This window comes from Cygnus olor, chromosome 1, assembly GCF_009769625.2.
Source record: "Cygnus olor isolate bCygOlo1 chromosome 1, bCygOlo1.pri.v2, whole genome shotgun sequence".
Lineage (NCBI taxonomy): Eukaryota > Metazoa > Chordata > Aves > Anseriformes > Anatidae > Cygnus > Cygnus olor.
Window position 1 is genome coordinate 186,764,705 of NC_049169.1, and position 18,180 is coordinate 186,782,884.

The following is an 18,180-nucleotide window of genomic DNA, read 5'->3' on the forward strand; positions in this document are numbered from 1 at the left end:
GTGGAATCCCGCTCTTAGTGGCTGGTAAAGGAAATCGGAAAATGTGGTGTCACTTGGACAAACTTTTCCACTGTTGCCTCTCATGAACTTGTTGTGCCCATAGCTTGCACCCACAACGCCAGCCCACTGCCAATGATGGATGCAACAGCTGTGAGTAGTGAGACTGAGGTCTGGTGAATTCTCCTTTCCTTTAACTTCTAGCTAGAGTCATTTAAATAAATCAATAAAACTAAAGTTAATAAAAAACAAGGAAGCCCTTTTACAGAAGCAGGTGACTACAGATCTGTATTACCAACTCAAACGTGGTGAAACTTCTGCTCAGTCTTTTGGATTCTGCTGCTCTCTTGCTGTCTCTAGCAAGTCTCTTGCTGACAGTAAACCAATTAGACGACTTTTAGTGCTGGCTATTTTGGGAGTATTCGGCTATACTACACAAACACCTATTACAGTACATGTTGGCCTGGGGACTGGAAAGAGAAAGGGAGGCTGGAATTAAATCAGGCCCTCTTGGGTTTTATGGTCATGATGAGAGAAAGTGAAAATAGAGAAAAAAATCAATCCCAACACTGGCAGCATTCAGGACCCAGATGACTGTGACCTTGTAAATAATGTGGAATTCATGCTCCTATTAATTTGCCCAGTGCCTCTCTCACCTTATTGTAAAAGAGGAATAATTCAGATTACGTCGATGGAGTTAAACTCCTATAAAATTAATGTAAGATCCCAGTGCAGCCAAAAGTCTCTCCACTGAAAAACAAAATCTCCTATATGCGAGACTCCATTCCCCAGAGTTGTTTTTCCTGAATTTTCCCCTTTAAATCTGAAAGAAAGGGGACCATTCAGTAAAACAAAAAGCAGTTATTCAGTGTTTCATATACTGACAACATTCATCCTCAGGAAGTCTTTGTTGATTGTGCCTAGCATGTATAGTAATAAAGTAAAAGCAACACAAAACGGTGGTGTCTCCATATCCTATAGATGACATGAGGCTATTGTCCCGTTATATTTAGACAATGCCATGCTGCTCATGGAGAGTCTCCCCAACAGCAGTAACCAGTTACCAAAGGTCAGGCAATCTCTTTAGCCAATTAAAAATAGTGCTTCCAGACAGTGGTTCATTCAGATATTGATTCTGGTTTGGAGACCAATGAGTGACAGAAAATAAGTCAGATTAAATGTTATATTACAATGGCATAATGTATGTAAAAAACAATTATGTCCTCAGCACAAATGCCGAGACAGGTTTTTGTTTCAGTTAAAGTAGCGTACAATCAGATTTGAGTGCAATTTATTTGAGTGCTACAGTTAACTTGAAAAATGTTCAGAGGTTTCATACACATGTGCGCATATAGAGTCTATATAAACATATGCTTGTATATATATATACACACACACATATAATTAACAGCCTTAAATTAGGGACATATGAAGATCCTTAAATTAAAAAACCCGAAGAATCCTAAAGTGGTGTAGACAACAGACTCGGAAATCACATGAGCAAGAACACTTTTGTGCTTCGATTTAGTATTTTGGTACTAATTTTATAAATAGTAAATATGAGCTATAACGGGAGCTCACTAATGGTTAGCTTCCCACTGGAGACCCTTACAGAAAAAAATATATAAATGAACGTAACCTTCTGCATGTGCTAATGTGAAAAATAACCTGCTGGAGTCAGCAGGAAGCAGGGACGATAAAAGGCAGAGGTGCTCCAGGTCTCAGCTAATGGGCTGCGCTCCGCCGCAGGCTCGGCGGCTCCTGCAAGAGTGATGGGAAGGCTAGGGGCCTGGTAGCACCAGCAGGCAGCACGAGCTTCAGCTGCCTTCTCTAACATTTTTACAAAGCCATTTTCCTTGGTTGGACCGAGTGTGATCTCTGGTGGTCTTTTACTATCCTCTCTCCAATGTTCCTCCATATTTGTATGTACTCTGTGTATTTTTCTGTAATTATTTTCCAGACAGTTTCTGTTGCGAAGTTCATTTTTTGCAACAGCCATTCCCCAAAGTCACAGATTCTTGTTTCTTTTCCTGAAGAACTTTCATTTACTTTCACATGGCACTTTTGGAGTTTCTTCACCCTCTCCTTCTTGTCCAACAGATTTTAAATGTCCAGCAGTGGTGGTGCCACCACCACTCTTCTGATTATTTGTATAGGAGTCTTTAATTCCCACGTTTGATTTCCAGATATGAAATACCATTTTATTGCTATGTTTTGTAAATACTTTGCCAAATTCAAGTTTCTAGTTCAGAAGTTGAGTTTTATTTCAATATATCCTTAGCTTCCCCGTGCCGTCAGGAAATGGATCCAGGATGGATGCTTCTCTGCTACAATTTCTCCTTCCTGTTTTTCATCTACGACAAAATAAGGAACTTCTTTCAGTTGTCTTCAGGGTTATTTTTCTGTATGGACTGGACGATATATCTGTTAATTCATAGATTTATGGGTAGTTAAACCACCACAGAATGCTGGTGATTTGAGCACTTTCTAATATACGCATGGGAGCTTCTTGTTCTCATTCACGTTATTCTTCCTTCCTCCTTATTCCACCTTTGTACCTTCCTCTGTCAATCCTCACTCCCTCTTAAGAGTTCCCCGGTGCTATTTATGGCACCAGTACCTGGAACGCTGATATGTCCTATCTCCTTTTCTACTGCTACACCCATTAGATTGGCAGAACACTGTTCCTACCAGCTCTCACTGTATTGGCCAGGCCAGGAATAACTTCTGGTATTACCTGCTTGTTTCCTGTCATCTTGTATTTTTATATGGACACTACCTCAAGAGGTGGGGGAATAAATCATTAAAGCATATTGCGGCATTCAGGGGTACAGCGCGAGTTAAAATAGCTGTGTGTTTTCATTTTCCAGCAAGATCAGCATGACAAGTAACTTAAAAAGTAAATAAACAAACCACAATTATAGCCAGCAGTATTATAAATGCTACAAAACCTCGAAGGTCCTTTTTTTTTTTTTTTTTTTTTTGCTATCCCTGCTGGCTCTGGGGCAGGTGAGAACCACTAAATGCTATTCTCAGGGGTCTGCTGACATCAGGTGAGGGGTTGGTAGGACACCCACACTGTTTTGGCTTGACTCAGAAGAACCAAGGAGGCAAAAATCAATGTATTTCCCAATGGAAAAGAATCAATTAAAAAAAAAAAAGATAATATTCTTTTAAATATAATACTTTCTTATATTAAAATATAAGAAAAAATATTTGCAAACACAAAATCTGAGTTTTTTACAGAGGCACCAAGTTAAATGTGAATTTGGCTTGGCAAGAGTTAAAAAAAAAAGTCCACATGTTTATACAAAGGTATTTGAAATACCCTGCTGAGTAGCCCTGTGTGCTCCTTGCTGCCCTGGGTATCTTGCTTCTGTGGCTGCCAGAGGGAAGGAATCCTGATCTGTCCCATGGCCAAAATGCGGAGAATTAAACCCTTTGTCTCGGGAGCCTTTCACCTTCTCAGGCTGCTTGAAAAACCTGCAGGGAAATGAGAAGCCATGGATATCCTTGCGTTGGAAGAAATTTCATTTCTGTCATCGCTGCGTGCTCCATCTCCTGAAGATGCTCCTGTTCGCAGCCTGCATCAAATGAAAAACACCGGAGTACATTATGGGGCTGAAAGCTTTTAATGTCAGTCTTGGAGCGTAGGCTCGACGTGTTCTCAAGCCCGGGCAGTAACAACTGACGGGAGATAGCACTGCTCTTTCGAAATATGGCAATCACTTTTACATGTTATTGATGGGTTTTTGATGGTCCTGCTATTAAGGACATAAAGGACACAAAGTTTTGTGCTTCGGGGCATAAACCAGTCTCTCCTACATCCTTGGCAGCAGTGGAAACTTAACCAAATAAGCAGATTATAACGTGATTGTCCAATGTGGGGTTTTGTGTGTCTCTCTGAAGTATTTGATGCTGGCCACTGCTGGAGACAGGATATCACATTGGCTGGACTACTAATCTGATTTAGAATAACAGACCTTTTATTCCTATTAAGCATGTCTTAGTGCAGAGTCGGGTTTCAACTAGTACTGATGGCCATGAAACACTAAAATCGAGCCCCAACCCACCCGCAGAGACCGGGTACAAATTTTATCAATGCAAATATGGCATTGCAAAATTTGACTCATCCAGTCATGCCATGCCATATTTTTCAAATGAGGAGAAAAATACCAGCAGTATATTCCATCATTTTCCTCTGCAAATTGCCAAAGCAATGACGATGAAAGATTTTGTGCCCAGCCGGCTAAATTCACATGCCAGTTCTGCAAGGGAGAGCTAACGGAAAGATTTGTGTGTTTGAGTACAGGGTTAGGTCCCCAAAACAGAATAGCCTTTTCAGCTCTCCATGTTGTTAGCACTTCTCTCAAACAGCACTTCCCTTTTTGCTCAATCCTTGGATGTGGGAAAGGTTTGTTTTCAGCTCTGTGTGCCTGCAGCGCTTGCTCAGTGTTGAGCTGCAAGCTGGTCCCATATGCAGGCTATAGCTGCGCTTTTGCAGGGTCCCTTGTTGCAGCTGACTGCGGTGACCACAACTCTCATTTCCTCTCCGTGTGAACGTGAAATGAATGCTATCAGAACAGCCTTTCTTAATGCAAGCCAAAGAGAAAAAGATATTTTTCTGTTTTATACTCGACCACACTGTATTTCAAATACATTACCTCACCTCCACAAGTCCGGTGGGAATTCACCCCTTCTGTCACGTGCAGTACACAGACCTGCACTACTCCTACGAGGATCATTGTACAGCTTTTCTTTTTATTCATTTACCCAGCACACAATCATCCTTAAACGATCTCCAGTGTGTACCAGCTGTGCTGGGTCCTCCGTTCGTTTGTGTTGTGTCATCATAGCTGAGAGCTGGGGAAAAAAAAAATCACACAAATGTGATACAAATGTCAACTGTAGAGTAAACACAGTACTGTGAACCTTTCAGGACAGAAACTCTGTTATGTGTTTGTACTGTGCAGTGCCTAATGTAGAGGCATTCTGGCCTGCAGTCATAATTGTGGATTCAAATTTGTAATAATAAGGAGAACAAAAAAAGTAGTTTTTCGTGCCATCTCTTGGAAAGCACAGCTGTGCGTCAAAGAGAGCGACCGATCCTCACTTGTACGATGCTAGGCAGAAAAGTTGGCCAACCTGACCGCATACACAAGAGGGGCAATGGCAGTCCCCGATTCCTTACGTACAGCGCTGCTTCATCAGCACTGAAGGCCTGATCCTTCCTTTAACAGATTGCTAAACCAGAGGTAGGAAAACAGAAAGCACGCAATCACGCTGATTTAGGTTCTGAGTCTTCTGCGTTCTGTCCTATGGTTCTGCCCTACGGATGTGCCTATCTTTATGCACCACAGACAAGCTCATCTGTCTAAATAATTCAAAAGAGCCATCTCTGATGGAGTGGATGTGCCCTGCTGCTGCCTCCTCGCCTGGCCGACCCCTCATCCAGTCTGCTGGTGCTTGTTGGTGCCCTAACTCTCCTGACGTGCTTGGGCACACGGACCTCTCCCTGCTCGATCGAAGGGTATTTCCATATAACCTTTGGCAGCTCACGCTGCGAGCTGTACAAGATTACGCGCCCCTGCTGTCTGCCCTGCCTTCTCCTCAGCTGTCACAGCAGGGACAAGGACATCACTCTGGGTTGCCACCAATTTCAGTTTACATGAGGAGACAGCAGGGAGCTGCAGTGCCTGAGAAGCAGACACGGTGCCTATCCTCTCGCCCCTGCTATCAGAGAGCACGGGCAGGGCAGCTCCTGAATCAGCCTGAGATCATCTCAAGGCACCTGCCCGGGGCTGCGGTCTGCTTGGAGCAACTGCTAGGTCTGCAGGATGGCCTCGCAGCAGAGCTCAGGTGTCCACCTAAACTTAAGCTGTTGGGCATACAGTTAAACAAATCCGTAAGGAATTTTTATTGATAATGTTCTAAGTATAAACTCTGTTCAGCAAGACCTATTTATAATTCTTCTATCTGTCACTGACATAACCAGGGAGACATACGTGCCCAGGGAGGCATATTATGTCAGATGGGAGACACACTTCAGAGCTCATCCCTTTGACCCTCATCTATGAATATTATTATTTCGATGCCTTATGAAAAGATATGAAAAAAATGAGGAACCCTTACACTTCCTCTGTCCCTCAAGGATATCTGTTTGGAGAAAAATGTAAGCAATGTTTCAACAATATTCCCACAAACACAAAACTTATTGGTCGCTTGAAGAACTGACTGAAGTTGGGGACGATTATGTATGGTACCACAAAAGCATTTGTCAGGGGAGAGTCACCAAGACACAGTCACAGAAGGGATGAGTTTGGAAGGTGCGTCTGGAGACCATGCTGTCCAACCCCCCTGCTCAGGCAGGGTCAGCCACAGCAGGTTGTCCATAACCATGTCGAGATGGGTTTTGACTGTCTCCGCAGACAGCGACGCAACTACTTCTCTAAGCAGAGGTGCTGGGGACAGACAAACCCAAAGTCACACAGCATGATAGCACAGGTCTCTTCTATTGACCCCCTAACTCTTTTCCTGGGAATTAAGTTGGGATGTTTGCTGTCAAATCTGCCTTTTAAAGTCAATAGCCTCATGCTATTCTGTAGCTTTTCTTGAAGAAAAGAATGATAAATTTGATATAAGGGACAGTGGGGTTGCCTTTGTTGCTTTCAGTAGGAAGTCATAAAGAGGAAAGACAGCTTCCAACTTTTAGTATTAAAGGGAACAACTCTGTCTTAATTTCTTGTGGTTTTACATGAGAACTGTCCCTGAAGGAACCAGACAGCATCTGCCACAAGCTCTGTCTACTTGATTTTTGTGATATTTTTTTTTCTTGGACAATTTTACAGTGCTGGAATATGCATGCGTCTCCACACATCCCTCTCAAAAGGCCCATTAATTTCTTTGGTAGATCTGCATGTTGCATGGGGTTTTATTTTGTATTTTTTTTTGTCTGTGTGGGAAGCATTTTTCATCAGACATGGCCTTTATTCATTGCATACTGAGGAACGGCCTGGGATGAGGAATAAAACACCGGCCACCGACAGCACTTCAGATCACTCGGTGCCTCAGCGAACACAGAGCTCTTCGGGGAGCGCGAAAGCGTCTGGCGAGGGCATTTTAGAGGCTAAGTGCCCTTTCTCCAGATGTTTCCTACGCCGAGTCGGCAGTGTGGAAATTACAGGAGCTTTATCACTAATAAAAACATGCAGTTTGGGGGGGGCGGAAAGAGGAAAAAAAAAGGCAATTCCGCCCTCCCCACAAGCAAAACCCTGATATTTCAAGCTGTAAAAAAAAAAAATTGAAGAAACGATGAGGAATTTCTGCAAAGGAATGCCGTGCAGGCTTCGATTTGTGAATTTGGGGTGGAAAAAAATATACATATAATAATGATGATTATTAATAATAATAATCTACCCCTAGCAACGGTTGCCAAGGAGAGGGGCGGGGCTATGCGGCGGAGGCCCCGCCCGCAGCCCGCCCGCCTACAAGCCCCATGATGCCGCGCGGCGCTGCGGCGCGTGACCGGGGGAGGGGGGGGGGTGAAGTAGGAGGGGGGAGGGGGGGGGTCTGTCTCTCCCCCGCCGCGTCCCCTGGCCGGGCTCGGCGGCCGCCATGTTGGCTTGAGGCGAAGATGGCGGGGGGCGGCCGCGGGCGGGCGGCGCGCTGAGGGAGCGGCATCCCCGGCTGCTGCGAGGGAGGGAGGGAGGAGGCAGGAAGGGGGGCGAGGCGGGGGACGGAGGGAGGGCTGAGGAGGAGGAGGAGGAGGAGGAGGAGGAGGCGGCGGCGATGCGAGCGGAGCGCTGAGGCTGCGGGAGGCGGCAGCCGTTGAACGCCCCCCCCGGGTCCCCGCAGAGCGCTGAGGGGAGGCAGCGGCGGGCACGGGCAGCGCCTGGGGAGATCCGGCCCGAGCCCCCCGGGATCCAGCCTTACCCCCCTCCCCGAGACCCCCGGGAGCCACCCCGAGCTGCCCGCCGGCCGGGTGTCCGCGGCGCTAATGAAGGAGGTGACCGGGACGCCGCAGCCCTCGCCGTGAATCACCCCGTCGTTATTCGCCGAGGCCGGCGGAGGAGAAGGAAGAGAGAAGGGAGAGAAGGCGTGGGGGGGGAGGGAGGGAGGGAGGGGAGGGAAGGGAAGGGGGTGTGCGGGCAGAAAAAGCCCCGCACGCAGCCCCGAAGCCCGCAGGCGGCCCCCGGAGCCCGTGGGCAGCCCATGTCGCCGTGCGGTCCTGCCGGCCCTACCTGGCACCGCCGGTGGTGACAAGGACCTGCTGCGTGGCAGCCCAGGACCTGCTACCTTTACATATATATATATATATATATATATATTTTTTTTTTTTTTTTAAAAAAAATCGGTTTTTCGGAAACCATCAGGGGGGATCTCAAGATGTCCAGCGGCGTCCCGGCTGATATGGTGAGTCCTGGCGCTCCCCCTCGCCTCGCAGCGTTGCGGGGGGAATAGCCTTTGCTCAAGGCCTCTTTTGGCAGAGGGGATGGAAAGAAGAGGGGCGTGGGAAGGGAGGGGTGGGGGGGGGGAAAAATCTCGGTGGCGTATTTAAGGAACGAAAAGTTCCCAGTTAATAATCCCCCTCCTTCCCCCTCCCCGATGCTGGTTCAGCTTTGATTTTGGGGAGCGGAGGGGAAATCTGCAGCGTCGTCTTCCGTGTGGCCAGGCAAGTGTGGATGCCGCCCCGTCCCCTGGCTCTGGCAGGTCGTACCCTGCCTGCCTGCTCCAGCAGTGCTCTTCAGCCTTGCCGACCACTGTTTAGGGGAAGAGAAATGCGAAGCAGAGCATTCAGAATGATTTACCCAAGCCATTTCTTTTTTTTTTTTTTCCCCTCCCCTAAACATCTGTGAAATTGATTCTCAGCCTTCTTTTTCGTCTCTCAAACTTTGCTCGTTTCTTACTGACACCGTGCCTTCTGATGCTGATGGGAAGTTAATCCCCTCACCTGATGCCGGGTCAAGAGTGAAAAAGAAATTCTCGTGCCCTGTTTGCACAGGGAGAGCCTTTGTGCACTAGCTGCAATCTGGACGTTTTTCAAGGGCACTCCTTGCACTTCTTATGGCGGACTGTACTTCAGCCTGTGTTGGTACATTTAACATAGGAAGGTACGGCTAGGCGTGAAGGGAGGGCGATCGGGTCTGTTAGGTAACCTTTCTGTTCAGCAGGGCTGCACCGATTTGCCTGTATTTCCATAAATCACTTAGCGGAAAAAAAAAAGTTGTGGCAGTGGTTTGATATGCTGGCTCTTTATTTTTACGGCAAAGTGTTTTCACTTCCCACCCCCCCGTGATTGTTCGCGTTTAAAGGTACTTTGACAGCAGCAGACCAGTCTGTGCTTTTTATTTTCGGGATGAAATTCTGTTTTGTGAGTGTAACCTGCCGTGGTAGTGGTGATATAAAAACCGAGCCTCGTTTCAGCCATCGATATACAATTAGTGGTGCATATGTAGGACAAACAGGCTAGTGAAATCATGCTAGTTGCTTAATTTCATTGTTTAATTCACAGCTCTTCTACTGCAGGGAAAATGAGCGAATTTTGCCAAAAGAGTAGAAACAGTAAGATACAGAGGATGGTCAAGCACAACTTTAAGATTCCCTACCCCCCCCTCCCTAAATATGAAAAATATATTTTGTCTTTATGGGAGGAAAGGTGATGACAAGACTGCTGCCCCTGCGTTTAAATCCTTCCAGTTGTTTAGTTCCGTACGTTTCTTTTTAGGGTCTCTGACTGTGAGAGTACTCTGAAGCCCCTTCTCTTTTGCACTTGTCTGCCTCTGCATGGCAGAAGTCCCCTCCTTAGCAGCGGAGAGCTGGATGCACAGCTCCCAGAGCCTCCTCGAGTTGCCTGGAGGAGCCCCTTGGCTGTGACACAAAGCACTTCTTTCCTCTTACCCTGGGCTGAGCGCGGTGCCACCTCCACCGCTCTCCTCCGTCCTGCCTGCCGGGCAGTTGTGGTGCTGCCACTACGCGTGTCATGTTTGAGGACTCCATTTTATAACCATATACAAATCTCGATAGGTGAAATAACAGCTCGTTCCTATTGCAACTCTTTCTTCCCGTAGTTGTGATGTAATGAGGATGCAGCTGACAGAGATACCTAGGCCTGGAGATGCTCTGTTTCCCCACATCAGGAAGAAGCTTGTTAGACGTAGCGATGTTTAAATATTGAGTCATTACAAAGACATTTGGATGAAGATGTTACCAATGTCAGTATCATTTAACTGGACGGACGGATGTGTTCTGGTCTGTCTCTGGATCGTTTTGCTGAGTTACTGTGTTATTAGCAGCAGTTTCTTGAGGTCTGAAGTGTGTCGTAGAAATTCAAATCGCTAAATACAATCAATAATTTAATTTGTAGAAAGAGCACTTGGAAACTCATTTTGGGTCTCTCTTTATCACCGTCCTCCTTATTTCGAAGGAGCTTGTTCAGGAAGGAAAATGGGATTGTTATTTGATTGCTCTTTAAAGAGAAGCACTTACCAGGCTGTCACCGTGTTTATATATGTTTTTATTTACTGTATGATTTTGCAGTTTGCATTTCTCTTATCCGCCCACTCTGTAATTTGCATCTACAAAAAATAATAATAATTCCCCATTTCTGTACGAGTTGGCATCGCTGTGCTGGGGTGTCATGTTACGAAGGCTCCATCACGTTTACTAAATCTGCTATGAATTGCTTGAGTATTATAATAATTGTGTTTCAAAGTGTTCGTCAGATTCATGAACTAACCCTCTCATAATAATAGTAAAACTATTATAATTGATGCTTCTTAAAATGCAGCCTTCCTGTCCTGCCTTTGAAACATCAAGGACCTGCTATAGAGAATTTCCTAGCGAATTATCAAATCTTCAGCAAGCTTTGTGCTGGTCGGTAGACATAACTTGATCCGGCCTTCTTTCCTCTGATGCTTGGTTGACTTCTTCCCAGAGCTCCAGCAGATTTTACCTGCTAACCCTTTCAACATCACTTCTGAAGTAATTACCATAAGTACTTTATCATTTACATTCCACTAATAAACTGGATGGTGACACACCACATTCCGAGCATTGTAAGTTTGTGTTGCATTATTCCTTAGCAATCCGTGCTACTTAAAGGCTAAATCTCCACTCCTGGAATGAAACCTGCTAATATCGACCTCTGTACTCATGTGGGTTCGTTACTTACTGAGGACCAGACATGTATGGAGTAGTGCTCCAAGGCCATTCTGCATATCTACAGCTTAATTTTGTTTATTTTTTTCATAATTACTGGCACTTGTGGCGGCCAGGATATTTGAATACGTTGAATGATTTCATCAGATAACTTGTTGGTTTTGCCATCTGGTAGCAGCTACGGTTTGAGTGAATGACGGCAGAGCTGTTGGCAAGTTTTCTTCTCCAACAACGAGGAGACGTGAGGTGGTTTATGGACTTGCAGTCAACGACACTGTATTTTATTTTTTTTAAGTTAATCAAATGAAAATGGTTTGCTATTTGTTTAAAAACTGTAGCTGACTATGTCAAAGACAGCTATTTATTAAAGAAATAAAAAAAAAAAAAAAAAACACACCAAACACCACCACCACCAACTAGGCCCAGTCCAGCAGTTACTGCTCAGTTGAATAATCCCCTTCATTTCAGTGGAGTTATCAGTACAATCTGGGAAACTGAATCTCTTCATTGTGTGGTCCTACCATGCTTCCCCCTACACATACAATTCTTCAGGGGTCTTGGAAGTTCGCAGTAAGGGGCCTGTGTGACTAAAGACTATTATGCTGCCTGCTGTTTCCTGTATTGGTGCATTTTATTTAGGTACAAAAAGGCTCTGCCAGCACTTTCTTCCTGTGCAGTTCTTTGCATGCCCTCTAGGATATCAAATTTCAAATTCTTTTTGTGTCAAGTAGTAATCAAGAGTAATGTATTTGGCCCATGGTGGGTTATTTCTTTTTTTTTTTTGGGTGCCATTGAGTGCTCAAATCTATCCAACAGTTGGAGGTTTTCACTCTTATTATGTACAGCTATTGAATCCGCACGCTGAATTTAAGAGATGTAGGTTTTACGTGAGAGATCTTTTCAGTAAAACTGAACGAGTGATGATAGACATCTGCAGACATGCAAGAGGGTGGGGTTCACGGCCTGAAATCCGTATGTACGTGAACAATATTAGAAGAGGGCAATAGGTGGAGGAAGACTAACAGAAAGAAACCGTGCTCAGTTCTTGCCTTGTTAGTGTCACCATCTTTAGTGACAATGTGTGTATGTGTGTTCTTTTTAGGAAGTTTAGTGCAGAATGGCGATGAACGGCGTAACTCATATATATGACATACAGAATCCATTTTAGAGGAGGCTAGCAGAGGAAAAGGATGGACTTACAGCTGATCCTACAAGCAGTAGGGCAATGGTGACATTGGAATGAGGCTCAGGCAGTAGAGGCTCAGAGGAGTAGCTGGTGGTATGGCAGCTGAGTTTTATCATCCGTCATCCAGTCTAAATAATTCTTTCATCTAAGAATAATAAGTCCTTTATCACTACAATATGCTTTGAATATAGAAAAAAAAATGCCTTGTTTGCTCTCAGTGTTTTAATGTATTGGAACAAAATGTAAAAAGCCACGCATCTTGGTTCTGTTTTGACTGCTTTTCCTTCTGCCTTCAGTAGATACCTTTTCTTTGTTTTGAAAATTGTTATATCCCTCGTAGCCTTTCCACATATCATCATGCAGAACCTAGCGGACTGACAATGTTTGTATGGCCTTCGCTTCATTTTCTTCAGGGGCAGGCAGCTGTAACCTCTGGGTGGGATGATGACCGATGCTTGTGCTGGGGCTTGGTGCAGCGCTGTAGTTCAGGTGGAAGTGCAGGCCAGTGGTGTAAACTGCTGCTTCCTGCCCACCCCTCGCCCCTGTTGTCGTTACCCGAATTTGTTTGGCTCTGCTTTTGTTGTCTAATCCCATGAAATAGTGGAGGAAACGGGTACTGAGGGACATTCAAGTCTTCCCTTGTTGGATTGCTGGAAGCCAGCAGTAGCTGCTGGCAGGTTTCAGCAGGAGTAAAAGACAATAAATAAAAAAAAAAACTCAGCAAATGCTGAGTATCTGATTGTAGCAAAAAGAATGTTGAATTCTACACATTTAAAAACAAAAAACAACACAGTCGCCAGACTTCATCTGAGGAATGCTGATAGCACAGTCAGGGCCTGAGTGGGGACAAGTTGCGGCTCTTGGATGTGGAGTTAGGGCCAACGTCAGGTACCAGTAGCCTGTATTTCACCTGTGTGTGTGACTGCTGTTTGTGCATATCTAAACTTAACTTTGCCCCATTGGTATTTTGTTTTGGATCTCTCAAGGCCCGTGGCTCTCTTCCTTGGCTTGGCCTAAGGCTGTGGTAGGAGATCAGCCAGTCTGGATACTGCCCTTGCAGCAGACTTGATAGGCAAGGCTTTTATGGTACTGTAAACAAAATGACTAAGGGCAAGCCTTTCTGTTTTTAACTCCGAGTCCTTTCTAAGGATGACTTCTGTGAACGTCAGAAGCCGTGGTCACGGTATATGCAATAAGCGGGATTTACTTGTTTAATATTTCTGGTCGCTCAGCGTTGTTTCTGAATAGAAGTCAAAATGTAAACTTTTGGTGATGTCCCTGCATGTGCTTATGCAATCCTGAGCAGAATGGAGAGCTGTTGTGACTCAGCCCGAGTGCTACTCTACTTTGCAGGAATCCAGAAATATCTGGAATGTGACTAATCATTCTTGTGGTTTTATGTGAAAGAGATAGTATGGCTTATTTTCAGCCTTTGCTTTGTACAGTACTGGATCCACTAACTTGGTTATTTCTCAGCCCAAGTACAGTGCCAGGCAGAGCTGCAGATCAGTACCCTTTTCAATGTTGTCTGTGTCTTGCGGCAATTAACTGAGCCCACGAAAGGAGCAAGCCTTCCCTGCCACAATTTTGCATGCATAAACTTTAGCTCCCCATAGTTATTAAAGGGCTGTGAGTGAGTGAGATGCTTTCATTTCAGAAGCTGTCGGAGGTGAGCAGAATGTCAATGAGGAATTTTAATGTCGCTGCTCTCGTGTCAGATCTGAACTTCAAGACCCCAGCTCTTCACCAGTTTTAGCTTAATTTAGAGCTCTGGTTTTCAGTTAGCAGTTAACGATAACAATTGAATTTTTTAACAATAATTACCCTATGAACTCTGGTAGCTAGCTTTATTAATTTTGATGGTTTCTGATATACATACTTTGCAGAACATCTTAAAGCAATAAGTAGATCATTTTTCACTGGGTATACCTCCAGAGAAATACAAATTCACAATGTGCCACTGACTATTGCAAGCTACGATACTGAGGAATGTTACTGGAAGAAAATGAAGAATCAACAACCCACAAAAATTAAAACATTAAAATAAGATAGAGACATCAGTTGAGGTTCTGCAAATAGCTTTCTGTGCTTCAACGGTATGTTTTTTGTATTTGAAAGGAAATTTGTTGGATGTGATAACTTGTGAAATGGGCTTTCTAAGAACGTAGAGACAATTGTTTAGGTCTTTATTTTGGGGAGCAACGTTTAAAGAACAAGTTAAGACTTCCTGACTTGCAGGAGTACTGGGCCTCAAATGTATAGTCCTGCAGAAATACTCACGTGTTGTTGCATCTGAATATTCTGACGTTTGTGGAAATGGGGGTATTTTGCAGTCAGTACTTGAGATTGTGGTTAGCTCCCTAACAGAGGCTAAATTAGTTGCTGGTTGTAAAGCAGCTGCTGTGAAGACCCTTCTGTGTGTGTTAAGACTCTGCAAGTATGTTGAAATCTGGCTTGAAAGTGTTGTGTGTATTTTCCACAGCTAGAAACTTTGTAAAGTGCAGATTCAGCTGATTACAGAATTGTGACACTGCCATAAGTGTCTGGTAACACATCTACTTTATGGTAACATTTCTACTTTATGGTAAAGACATCTGAAAATAGCTTGCGAGTGGCAGGACCCACATTTGGGGGTTTGTTTGTGGTTTTTTGTTGTTGTCTGTTTTTAGATTAAAACTACTTGTGTGATTGAGTTTCCCATTAAAAGGAGACTTTGTGGCAGCGTTTAGCTGAGACTTTATTCGGTAATACTGTTGTTACGGAGACAGAAACAAGCAAGAAACTCCTTGAGTTCTGTGTATCCCATGCAAATCAGCCAAGTAGGTTGCTGCCTTTGGTTTGATGGGTTTGTTCAACCACCAAAACAGCAGGTCAGTGCCTCCGTGGGATGTGAGTACCAAATGGGACTTCATGTTCGACAGCATGGGGATGCAGTATGGAAAAGCCAATGTTGGCTGCGTTCTGTGCCAGTTCCAGCTTCTCTTGAAAACATTGCTGTTCAGGCAGAACTGATTTCTGTCGACGGCCCGGACCACTGCTGAGAAGCTATGGTGGCCTTATGCTGGAGCACTCCTTAGCTGAAGCTGAGGATCTGGACTCTAATCTGAAAATCTATGGGCAGTTTGCTTGGGAATGAACACCTAGCTCCTTTTTCTTCCCTCCCTTATTATTTATTTTTTTATTTATTTTTCATAAAGTGGTGTCTTGAGCTCTTGTGGAAGCTTTTCTGTGATCTTCATTATGCAACATGCGTTGTTTCGTGTTGCATAAGAAACTTGGAGTACTTGATAAAAGTGCAGTACCAATTTCAAAATAAACACAAGGAAACTAAATGTGATTTTTCTTTCAGGGGCTGAAGAGAATAAAGTGTTTCATCTCAAAAATAATCGTACTTCAAAGTCCTGTATTGTAGCAGTGGTTGGTATCTCCTCAGTGGAGTTACGATATGGTAATATTTTGTGGTCTGGCAGAGATCCATGTCATTATAATCTGTTTCTGATCCTTAACATATATTCTAGATGGTACTACTTAGTCTGTCTCTGGAATCTGGCTTATGTTTTTAATGTAAGGAAATAATGGACTAGTGATAAAATAGTGAAGTTCAGTGTTAATCAAAAATCTTCCATAGCTGGGGGTATACATTTAAAAATCTTCTTTTTAAAAGTAGATTAGCGTCAGTCTGCATGTGAATATATGTGGCGTATGTTAGTAAGCCTCAGGAAAGTTATTTTAAATTATATTACTATAACACAATTATTCTAAGATAGTTGTACTTTACAGTATTTCCTTTAAGATAAAATACTGTCGAACATTCTTCGGACATGCTTATCTTTAAGATACTGTAAGTGGCCGGCTAGAAGGCTGTGTACTTCTTAAAAGCCTGTAATAGCTAGTTGCAGTATTTTTTTTATTTTTTTTTAGATTATAGAGGTCTTGTATGAACAGTAACATGAACATAAAAAATAAACTTAATTCTTGGAGTAGTGTTCTGTGGTTGTAATTGATGTACAACACATTACTTAGGACATGTCCAATCTGAATATCTGTCACTTTGGCTGTGAGTGAATATACTTTTAGTCAGTACGAGCATGTTAGATATAATGGTCATGGGGTATGATAACAAGAGCTTAGATCTCATTTTTGAAGCTGATCCGTTGATCTGCAGTGGAAACAGACTTCATTGGGCTTGCTTGTTTCAGCGGTTTATATTTGCACAGGTATTTCTGGAAATAAACTCAAAACTTTCAGAAAGCTTTATTGAAAGATTTAAAGTGGGGGAAGAAGAAATCCCAATTCACTAGTTCAATATGATTCCCTAATACTGAAATTAACATAAAATCACACAATTTGTAGCTTCGAATAGTTGTATGATAGCATGTAAGTGGTGATGAGGGTGTAATGTGTTACTGTGTAGGATCATAGCAGATCCTGAGTTGGAAGGGACCCACAGGGGTCATGGAGTCCAAACTCCTGGCTCCACACAAGACCACCCCAAAATCAAACCACGTGTCTGAGAGCGTTGTCCAAGCACGTCGACAACTCCAGCAGGCTCAGTGCCATGACCACTGCCCTGGGGAGCCTGTCCCAGTGCCCGACCGCCCTCTGGGTGCAGAACCTTTCCCTAACCCCCAGCCTGACCCTCCCCTGTCCCAGCTCCATGCCGTTCCCTCGGGTCCTGTCGCTGTCCCCAGAGAGCAGAGCTCAGCGCCTGCCCCTCCGCTCCCCTCGTGAGGGAGCTGCAGGCCACCATGAGGCCTCCCCTCAGCCTGCTCTGCTCGGGGCTGAACAAACCAAGGGGCTTCAGCTGCTCCTCATACATCTTCCCCTCTGGACCCTTCATCACCACTGTAGCCCTCCTTTGTGTGGTCTCTGATAGTTTTATGTCCTTCTTTTAGCGTGGCACCCAAAACTGCACACAGTACTTGAGGTCAGGCCGCACCAGCGCAGGGCAGAGCAGGACAATCATACGTTTATAACGATGATTAAGAAGCTGTTCTCTAAACAGAATGGTGAGCTGTCTGTTACGAAGGCTTCCTGAGTTCTCACTTGCTTTAAGTTTCTGGCTTGCTAAGTGTAGGACTGCGCCAGCCCAGCAAGGGTGGGACTGGCTGTTGGTTGCTCAGTGTGGGGAGCGCCAGGGGTAAAACTCTGTCAGAGGCTGTCCTGTTGCTGGTTAGCGTGGTGGGAACAGGGGGGTCAGTGGCTTAGCTCCTCTCCTGAACAGCTACGGAGGTGCCCTGCTTTCCCCATTACACAGATGGTTTGGCAATACTTCTTTGGATCATTGCAGTATGCCTGTACCCACAGTCAGGAAGCCCATGCTCATAAGTTGGCACTTGCCGGGCGTGTTACCTTAGGCCATAAAAATGTATCCTATTTGACTTGAATGTTCAAAGGTTTTCTACCAAAGTATGCTGCAATGTGTATTCTTTGTGTTGTCAGTTTCTAAGAAACACTATTTTAGCGACCGACTATAAAGGTTTGGTAACTGTTTTAGGTGAGTTTCAGCTAGTCCTCTTCAAATGTGAAATAGAGGAATGAGAAGGTTTTTTCCAAGCGATGCTAATGAGTATTTCTAGCCATCTAGACACCAGAATAAAGTTTCAAGATGTAATATGTCAGATCCTGGCACCAAGAAAACAGCTTATTACTGAGCCATGTAGGATCTTGAGGATCCCCATTCTGTAAGTAATGGCAAAATGACTAGGTGCTCTTGTCAAAGAGAAGGTACAACGTTTCTGTCTGCTGGTTGCTTCTGGCCAGTATAGTTTCATAAGAATCTCGGTTTCATACAAATTTGGAAATGGGGATTTTTCATTTCTAGTTCCATATGCTTGAAA

At 44.3% G+C, this 18,180-nt stretch overlaps 1 protein-coding gene and 2 long non-coding RNA genes across 4 annotated transcripts in view; 2 read left to right on the forward strand and 1 right to left on the reverse strand.

Annotated features, from left to right (window-relative positions):
• Positions 1-1,274: 1,274 nt before the first annotated feature.
• On the reverse strand, positions 1,275-8,058 carry LOC121063463. 2 transcript variants are annotated; one of them, XR_005816012.1, is made up of 3 exons: positions 7,930-8,058; positions 4,667-4,860; positions 1,275-3,581 (listed from the first exon to the last, which is right to left on the reverse strand). It is a non-coding gene; the product is annotated as an uncharacterized LOC121063463 (long non-coding RNA). The 2 variants fall into 2 exon arrangements; XR_005816013.1 differs by having other exon boundaries at positions 4,662-4,860.
• UBL3 (ubiquitin like 3) overlaps positions 7,737-18,180 on the forward strand; it is a 57,529-nt gene continuing 47,085 nt past the window's right edge. The window contains 1 exon segment of the mRNA XM_040543895.1: positions 7,737-8,409. Coding sequence (XP_040399829.1) covers positions 8,383-8,409 — 27 coding nt within the window. The 5' untranslated portion in view covers positions 7,737-8,382.
• LOC121063464 lies at positions 8,417-13,056 on the forward strand. The gene is made up of 2 exons (XR_005816014.1): positions 8,417-9,107; positions 9,523-13,056. It is a non-coding gene; the product is annotated as an uncharacterized LOC121063464 (long non-coding RNA).